Here is a 9,691-nt window from a genome sequence, read left to right on the forward strand (position 1 = left end):
GTCAGAGGAAGAAGGCTTCACTCTTGCACATGCACATCTCTTGTTGGCAGGGGGGGGGGACATGTGGACGGAGGGGGCCGTGGAGGGAGAGGGCAGTTTTTTCCCCCAGAACAACCTTCCTGCAGTGTAGTTCAACCCTCCTCTTGCACGGTCGAAAAAGAAAGCTTGGAGCTGAGCTTGAGGCAGATCGGGACCCGCTGCAACCCGAAGCCGGGATAGAGAGAGCGGCATGCAGGACGGCGCCTTAACACCAGGCGGGCTCGCGTGCACCCTAGAGGGCGCGACCCCCATGGAAATCAAGGGCATGGACTCCCCTTCGGGAAGCGAACGTTCAGTTAAGCCGGCCAGGAGCCACAGAGAGCAAGGAGAGGCCCCGAGATCTGGGTGGTGGCGGTGGTGGTGGTGGCTGGACTGCAACTCCCAGGATTCCTCGGGGCAGCTGCAGGGAATTCTGGGAGCTATAGTCTAAAAAGAGTTCTCGCCATGTCTCCAACCTGTAGAAGGGTAGTACTCTTAACTTTTGTATATCTCTAGCTGCCTTAAACTCGTGCGCAGCCGTACTAGTGGCATTGGAACCTTCTACCCTCGAATTCGGCGCAGGCGCAGTCATCACCCACCGCCCCTCTTGTCTCTGATCAGCTGGGAAGGTCGGAAGTCGTTGTCAAAAAATCATGGACGGCAAAGGTACTTCGTGCTTAACCTCTAATGTTACTCTGGCTGTAGGGACTTGGGTATGGCTGGCCGAGGGAGAGGGCGCTCCTCCACCTTGTCATCTCTTCCAGGGTTTGGGAGAAGTTCCTTTTTTTTAAAAAAACAACTACAACATCCAGAATCCCCCAGCCTGTGATGGGATTTGTAGTCCAAAAGAGGGGGGAAAAGGATTTTCTCTCTCTCTCTCTCTCTCTCTCTCTCTCACACACACACACACACACACACACACACACACACACACACACACACACACACAAGCTGTCATCATCTTCCATGGAGGTTTTGGGAGTCAGGAGGAGGTAGGAAGGGAAGGTAGGTGAGTTTTCTAACACACTGAACTTCACAACCGCCCGCACTTTCTTCAAGGGTTTGTCTGCTTGCTTTCTCCTTTTCCGGCCACACCACTTTTCCTTTTGTGCCGTGTCTCTTGATTTGCAAGACCGTGGCTTTCATTTCTCATAGGAACCTTTGGGCGGAATCCCAGGATAAAGGACCATTAAATGAATGGTAAACATCGTCTGTGTTGGGAGAAGGGACTCAAAATGGGGTTTAAACGGATCTCCCGACTTGATCTGTGGGTTGCTCCAGTACACCGGCAACAATTGCTTGATCTCATTATGCAGTAATTTAAAATATTTTTACCCCAACTTTCTCCCTAATACATACACACACACACACACACACACACACACACACACACACACACACACACACACACACACACACACACACACACACACACACACACACACACACACACACACACACACACATGCAAACTCTGTTAAGCCTTGGCTCTCAAAATAAACATTTCAGGTTGTTCTTCTTGCAGAGCTTTGAACGTCTAGGAAAATTCCTTCTGCAACATAAGGGAGACTCAAGAGGAGAATAGCTACAAGTTTCCCTGATGGTCCACCCCTTTTTATTAACTGGTAACTTAAGGGCTCAGTAAATCACCCTGAGCCCATTTGTAGGAAAAAGAATAAAAATGTTTCATGACTTACAGTCGTGAACAGATCAACAGCGAACTAAACAACTCTTTCAACAGACTGACGAGAGGGACAGTTAGTTGAGAGGTAGGAAGAAATGATGGGTTAATGCTGGGAAGACTGACAGCAAACCCAGCCCAGAAAACCTGACACACACCCCAGGTGCTCAAATCACAAACAGCATGCGAGGTTGCAAATGAAACTCTTACCAGTTCTGTAATCCGAAGTGCATGGCTTTGCACCAAGTGGATGCTAGTGGATCTAGACCTTTCGCTGTTCTGTGCAGCCAATTCTGACTTTTAGTGACCCTGATGGAATTTTGAGGCATATTGAAATATTCAGTGAGTCGTTTACATTGTCATCATCTCCCCTTAGTGAGTTTCCAAGGCTGAGAAAGGATTTGAACTCCATGACTCCGGAGTCTTAGTCCAATATTCTATCTGTCATACAACACTGACTCTCAAAGTGATTAGCATGTGACTAGGAACGTTAACATTATTTTATTAAAATGCTCAAGTGTATGGAAGCTGCCCACTCCCACCTAAGGAGACCTAGTGTAAAAAAAGGTTCCTGTACTTATCAGAAGGGTAGAGAAGAGGTTGGAATACAAGCCCGGTCTTTCCGTCTCCAGTCATCTCCATCAGTAGCTGGTGCCAGGCCACTGAAAATCTTCAGCTCTTGGTTTCTGCTGATATGCTCCATGGGTTAAAGACTTAGAAACAGGCAACATCCACCCACTGACTTCTCAGTTTTTTGTATGAGAGCTACTCATGAATTGTTCCATGCAAGTATGTGTTATTGTTATTTCGAAATATGTATGCCCAGTTTTGCTGAGCATCCAGAAAATATGATGTAGTCAAATGTGATTGGCTGATGTTATGCAAAGTATTGACTTAATAACTTAAAACGGAGTCATACACTCAAGATCGTAACTTTGATTTGTGCGTCATCAGTTGAATTGCTAAACCAAAGCCTGGTTTTGGATTATGCGTACTTTTGATTTTAATTTACCTCTCTGCTTACAAATCTGTCAAGCATATCGTGACAGGAGACTTGCTTTCTAAGGATGATTTTTAAAAGGCTAATTATACCTCTGGAATTGTTCAGTTTTAACTGCTATTGCTTTTATTTATTCAGCTGCAAGTGATGCAAAATATGCATTCAAAATCTGTATTTTTCAATGGAAACACATATTAATGCAAAAGGTTTTTAATTGTGAACCATGGAAAGTGCTTCTTCAACCGAAAAAATCTTAAGCTTACAACTGGGAAACAGTCACTGGGACCAATGAAATGAAGGAAGAATTACAAAATTAAAGGCAGCAAGCTGTAATTAAGCAACCACTGGAGCCTTTTCCCATTAGAAATTGAAGAATAGGTACGTAACTTATTTTAAGTCTGACTTTATTATGCAGCTAATGTTAAAACGATTGTTCCTCAGGTAAACACTAGTACATATGATCAAGACGGATACATACAGTGACTGCAGACATGGCCAACTCTTTGCGATACGAAGTGCTGAAACTATACAAAAATGTAAGTTCGAAGAAGAAAGTCAGTGTGTAGTGGATCGGGCATTGGGCTAGGAGTCAGGAAATCTGTGTTCAAATCCCTGGTTGACCATGGAAATTCCCCGGAGGATGGCAGTGTAAATCACTCCCAGAACAACTCACATACATTAAAAACCCTGTTAGGGTTGCCATAAATCAGCAACAAAAGGAATACCCAGTTACAAAGAGATACTGTATTTTTCCATGTATAAGACTATACATTTGTCTAAAATCTTTAGACTAAAAATTTAGGGTCGTCTTATACAAGTAAGCGGAGGTGATAAAAAAGTGGAGAGGAAAGCGGGGATCAAAGTGATCCTGCAGGGCTTTGATCCCTGCTTTCCCCTCCACTTGCTAAGCCTTAGCAAAAGGAAAGCAGGGATCAAAGCGCTGCAGGATGGCTTTCATCCTTGCTTTCCCCTCTGCTTACTGAGTCCCATAGGGCTTAGCAAGTGTAGGGGGAAATGATCAAAGCAATTCCATGGCTATATAAGGGGGAAAGGGATCAAAACGATCATCCAGTCATAGGATTCCTTTGATCCCTTTCTCCCTCCTTTTGCTAAGCCCCGCGGGGCTTAGCACAAAGGGAGAAAGCAGGGATCAAAGCAATCCTTCAGTGCTTTGATCCCCTTTCCCCTACACTTGCTAAACCCCACTTAGATTTCTTAATTTTGGGTTAGAAATGTGGGGGGCATCTTATACACGGAAAAATACAGTATTCTTTGGCCTTAATCCAACTGCTAGTCACAAATCAAGTAACCCAATGAATCTCCTGCAGGGTGTTAAATCCCGTTGATTCACTAGGATGACTGTAAGTAGTTTAGACTAGCATTTGGGATTTAGACCTTTGCCATGTTCAACGTATTTTTGTGTTTTGAAGATGCTGTACCTCGGGCAGGAATACCCCAAAGGGAGAGACTACTTTCGAACCCGACTGAAGGCAGCCTTCTTAAAAAACAAGAGTGTGAAGGATCCTGAGGAAATCAAACAGCTCATTGCACGCGGGGAGTTTGTCATCAAAGAGTTGGAGGCATTATACTTCCTCCGAAAATACAGAGCTCTGAAACAAAGGTATTACGAGGACGATCGTAGATGATCCATCACAATACACTTCTCAGTTATTTGCCAGTGTGTGTGTGTGTAGCTGAAATTTCCATGATCGAGTGGCGAACAATTAAAAAAAAATCCAATGGCCATTACCTGTTTAACAAAAGCATCTTTGTTTCATCGTTGAAGAATCACGTCGTTGCAGGAGCAATTAGCCCATAGCTATTTGGAGAAGGTCCTGTAGTACAGGATGGGGTGGTCAGATGGTGACTACAATTCCCATCATCCCCCAAACACTAGGGTTTTTTGGGAATTGTACACTCTGGAAGGCCACACTAATACAACTGCCTCGAAATATCCATTTTCGTTGTGAAACTGTTTCCCAGAGCGGCTAACCAGATGTCAATACGCAAGGTCTGCATTCAATAGCCCTGTCTTCCTGTTGAGCTACAGGCAGCTCTGGCTTTAAAGCATGGGTAGAGAAACTGACAGATGGCAAGTAAGCATGGGAATTGTAGTCCAAAGCTGCTAGGTCTGTCCCCAACCCACCCTAATAGAGGTTCGATTACAGAAGTTGTAGACACTGATGTCCCAAGTTTTTGGAGCTAGCATCTAAATTAGGTGCTAAGGTATCACATTACCTTCTGATAGGTCATTCCATTTATTCATTTGGCAGGAGTGAGAAATGTGTTGCCCTCAGAATTTGTGAACAGCCACTGTTGAGACTACTGTACTCGTCAACAGAATGACAGATGGGACACCACTCAATAGCCCAGAATTTGCATTCAACTGCACTGGGTGAATGTGAATTCCAGTATTAAACAACAGTGGCTCTCCACCCACATGCATAGCTTTGTAAATATCAAGGTGGGTGGTGTGGCCCAGTATCCCTGAGGAGGATGCCCGGGAATCATCTTCAAGGCTAGCTCACTACCTTATCCATGCTACACAGCAGAATCCACATATCCCTTTCCTTGAAGGTAGATGGCAAGATTTGAGTTTGTTAATGACTCCTTATACTCAAGCGACGTATTTCCGAAAGGGAACAATTTTTGTGTTGAAGAGGTAACTAAGAACGCAAGGGAATTTAGACAGCTGATCAGCACTCCTGTCTCCAAAACAAGGCTGCATCTTTCTTATACCTGAACTCCTATTCTAAATAAACACTGCAGCATAATCCCTCTAGCTAGCCCTTTCTATATTATTAGAATGGGGGAAGAGCTGAAATCAAACAGGATTTGATAACGCTAACATTATCCAGTGTATTTGCAGATTTACTAAGCACTGTTTGATCCATATTAAAGGAGGGGGGAGTCTTATGTTTGATCAACAGAGTCCTAAGTAACCATGTCATGCTTTTCTCTCCTCTGGAATCCAAGAGTGGAGAGCTCACTTATCACTGCAGTAAAAGGTGGTAAGCAGAGACTTGACCATTCATAAATTGGCAGGATTGGAAAGTAGATCAGCCACGTCAATGAACATGCTGTCCAAAAAGTTTGTGGTTCTTTCAGTTCAAGCCCATCTCTAAATGCAGGGGAGCTTTCTGTGTAGCTCAGCTTCATGGGTTTCCCATCCCACCTCTCCTTCCTTCCACCACTGCCATGCTGCCCAGCTGAGTCGGACATTAAGCTGTCTGGGCTCTGCTTCCCGACAAGCTTGGGATATTGTGCACAGTGTAGTTTTGCTGCACACGTTGGACTCTAGATAGGGAAACCTCAAAGAACGATGCGAAGCGAAATGTCAAAGATGAAAAGTTTGGTGTTTTGTTTCACTTCATGAAATCATAGTTCCCTAGTCCACGCAACAAATTGGCCTGGTTTGTGGGTGGTTGTTGTTTCTTAATCTCTGGTTCGTTGCTTGCCCATCTCTACTTATATCCATCACTGGTAGTTAAAGCTACCCTGTAATACCCTTAGAAGACTTGTTCAATTTAATGATCAGTGAAAGGCCTTTAAACCTTAGAGTCTTATTGCTGATTTATGCTTGTGTAAGAAAAAGCGTTCAAGTTTTTGTGGGAATGTGCTGCTGACTAGCGAGGTGCCGGTTGTGTTCCAAATCGGCATTAGGATTTTAGTCCTCTACTCAATGAAAATTGTTTATTCTTGTTGTGGGAATGAACCTAATTTCTGTCAAAAATTAGTCAGACTGGGTTTACATGCATGTAAAGTGGCAGTTTTAGGACGACTTCAAGGCAAAAAGAAGAAGATGCAATTGTTGGTTGTGTATTATAGCAAACAAAACTGCACATTTCAACTGACGTTGAAGTCAGTATCTGTCTACACAAACACACAGAGATTCAATCTCGGCATCCAAGTTTAAAATATTATAAGCCACCGTGAGCTTAAAGTGAAGGAAAGCGATTCTGCTTTTGAGGAAAACAAGCCACGGAAGCACAGAACAACTTTTTTTTAATTAATTACAACAAGAGCGGTTTTGGGGACAAAACAGTTTTTTTCTTCCACGTTACAGCACATGCTGCGAACAAAAGGTTTTTAAAGATTCAAACAGTGGTCGTTTTTTGAAATGCGTCTTTGTGGCCCCATAACTGAAATAAAACAAGCCCCCCCCATCCAATGACCTGATTCACACCGCATCAGTTCTGCACCTTTGAAAAACAAAAACAAAATCCAGAAGCGACAATGTACAAAACATGTACGTTTTAGTTTCTATATACAAAAATAGTTCAAATACATTCTAAGTAAACATGTTGCATTTTAAGAAACGGTTCTAGTAATAGGTTTGGCACTCGAGGGAGAGAGAGAGAGAGGGAGAGGAAAGACGAATTTAACATTAAAACACAACAGTGGAATTAAATTACGAAGATTCTTGAGGAAAACGGGTACCGTCCATAAAGCACTGAAACCATAACTGCTGTTCCTTTGGTTGCAATCTGCCACAAGGGGAAGTCAAGGGGAAGCCATGTTAGCTCAGTGCTTGGGGAATTTCTCCCAATGCACATTACATATATGCACTTCTTCCCAACAAATAAATCATTATTTAAATTTTTTTTAAAAAAAACCATCCACTTGGCATGGTAATGTCTACTGCTGTGGCCACAGTACCAGCTTGGATCAGAGACATGTGAACGGTTCATTACTTAGGACCGGTCTTGCTCCCACATACACTGTCCAACTTTCTTTTTTTACCTCAAAAATTAATATGGAGAGGCACGAGAGCCCAGTCTGAGGTGAGCTACTGTCATGTTTCTATGCTATCCTTGCATAAAACCCAACCCAACCATTCTTCCACACCCCGACAATTCTTGATTGGAGACCTCCAGCTGTCCTGAGGTAAAAATATATATATATTCATAACCTGTTTTATACTGTGGTGTGCCTCATTCGACTCCAGCAGCATGGATGGATGTTTTTGCCATGCTCATTATATAAAAATTAAGCATTTTGGTGTAAATGAACTCTTTACCCTTTGAAAAAAAAAGGATGTGAAGTGAAGTTGCTTAAGGCATTAGTAGCAGCTACATGGAAAACGGAAGGGTTTGTGCTTCGAAGGAAAGAGTTTTCACATTTACGGCCCAGTTCACCACAGCATTAGATCAAAGTCCGACAGCTACAGGGGGCTGGTGAGTGAATGGGGTGTGTGTGCCGTGCCAATTTGGAGATTGACCCTCTCCCACGCTCATTTCACAAGCCGCCCCTGCCAGGACTTAAATATCTCCATGGGTGAAAGCACCATAGTCTTTGTCACACAGAGTATTTTGATATGCGGCGGAAAAACAGTGAGGCATTCACGGTCTAAGGTCTTTTTTCTTTCTTTCTGGTAGCACCCGAATAAACTAATTCTCTCTTTTGCACCAAGGGAGGGAAAAAAAATCTTCCTGAAGGCATGGTGGAATTATCGGTTGTTGTGGGTTTTTTTTTTTTTTTTTTGGCACAACACTGTGAACAGATCAAATCTCTTAAAAGTTTTATTTGCTTCAAACAAACTAAGAACTTGGGGAAGTAACCGTTTGGACTGCAAGTCCCAGGATCCCCTGTCCAAATGGCTAGAGGAGTCTGCGAATTTTAGCCCACCAAGTAATTTTCCCCCCAAGCTTTGGTTATAGCTTTGTAGTGCCGACCACGAAACGGGCCAACCCAGGGGGGGCCTCCATATGTCGCTGAATTGCAACTCCCATCATCCCCAGACAAGATCAAGATTTAGGCTGCTACCTGCCATCACCGATTGGTTACAGCCTGATTTCCATGCAAATCCTGCTGAAACATCAGCCAGGATCCTGTTGATTAATTACATCAGCTAAATGCAATGCCATAAATCATAGCAGCAGATAGCCACTAGTTAATGAACCACTGCTTATATTCGACATCATGTGCGAGCCACATGATTTGGTGCAAGACAAGAGATACAAGCAATGACTGGTTAACTAGCAGCAAATCTGCAGTTCACACCACTGTACTTAATGCCAGCATAAAGTAAGCAGGCAGGAGTTCGACCATTTTCATTTTTCAATCCTTGCTTTCCTTTGACCGTGTTCCCAGTGAGAAAAGGGTTTGGAAAATTAAGAGATCACCTCAGGCCCCATTATTGCATGCATTTCTCAGGCATGCCCTCCCATACATGCTTTGAGCAATTCATCTTGGAAGAGAGACCGACACTGACCACGTTTTCAAAGATTTTGGTTTTTAGAGGATCTCCAGATTACAGTTATTGCCAAAATCTGTTCCTTAAGGGGGTCCTGACTTAAAATAAATGCTTCCCAATGACAAACTGACCTGTTTCAATCAGATTAAAAATCTGACTTTAAGAGATTTTTTAAAAATCTGATTGAGAAATAAGACAACAGCATCCTTCCAAATTATTATAGAAATGAAAACTTAATTTCAATAAAAATAAACAGGAAGCTGAGAAGAACAAAAGACTTCTGCATATTGTGGTTTCTTACAAGAAAACATGACTAACCTTAAAGATGTTTTTTTCCCTCTTAGTGGTACATTGAGATTCCACAGCATTAACTAGCGTTCGGCCCCATACCCACCTTTCTGAGGTAAAATAGTGCTCGATAAAGATGGTGAACAGAGTGAGGAAAAGCAGAGACAGAAGTACATGAAGAGTGTGCCCAGAGCTTTGGAAAACTCCTGTTTGGATGACAGTTCCCAGGATCCCTCAACCAGTAAGCCCTGGTGGCTAATGGGAGATGAAATCCCCCCCCCTACACACACACACCCAGTAAAAGCTGGTGAAAGTCAGTGAAGATGAACTGCAGGCATTTAGTCATGCAGGTACTGTGATTCCAGTGGAAAACAACGTACAATGTGGTCCTCAGAAGGGCAAGGCAAAAACTATTCTTAAAACTACAAAAAAAAGGCCTCCACCTCAAAATAAAATGAGTGTCAAGATATACTGCATGGTACTGCAGGATGGAAAGGAGGGAGGGAGC

The 9,691-nt window shown here is 43.2% G+C and overlaps 1 protein-coding gene across 3 annotated transcripts; it reads left to right on the top strand.

Annotated features, from left to right (window-relative positions):
- Positions 1-526: 526 nt before the first annotated feature.
- On the top strand, positions 527-4,448 carry ETFRF1 (electron transfer flavoprotein regulatory factor 1). Of its 3 annotated transcripts, XM_072999685.2 has the most exons (4): positions 546-684; positions 2,332-2,488; positions 3,141-3,235; positions 4,130-4,448. In XM_072999685.2, exons 3-4 carry the CDS (start codon positions 3,191-3,193, stop codon positions 4,343-4,345), a joined length of 261 nt encoding a protein of 86 aa, XP_072855786.2. In that variant the 5' UTR covers positions 546-684; positions 2,332-2,488; positions 3,141-3,190; the 3' UTR covers positions 4,346-4,448. The 3 variants fall into 3 exon arrangements, with proteins under 3 accessions (XP_020656682.2, XP_072855786.2, XP_020656684.2); XM_020801023.3 differs by lacking the exon at positions 2,332-2,488 and having other exon boundaries at positions 527-684; XM_020801025.3 differs by lacking the exon at positions 2,332-2,488 and having other exon boundaries at positions 671-1,023.
- Positions 4,449-9,691: the final 5,243 nt, after the last annotated feature.

This window comes from Pogona vitticeps, chromosome 5, assembly GCF_051106095.1.
Source record: "Pogona vitticeps strain Pit_001003342236 chromosome 5, PviZW2.1, whole genome shotgun sequence".
NCBI lineage: Eukaryota > Metazoa > Chordata > Lepidosauria > Squamata > Agamidae > Pogona > Pogona vitticeps.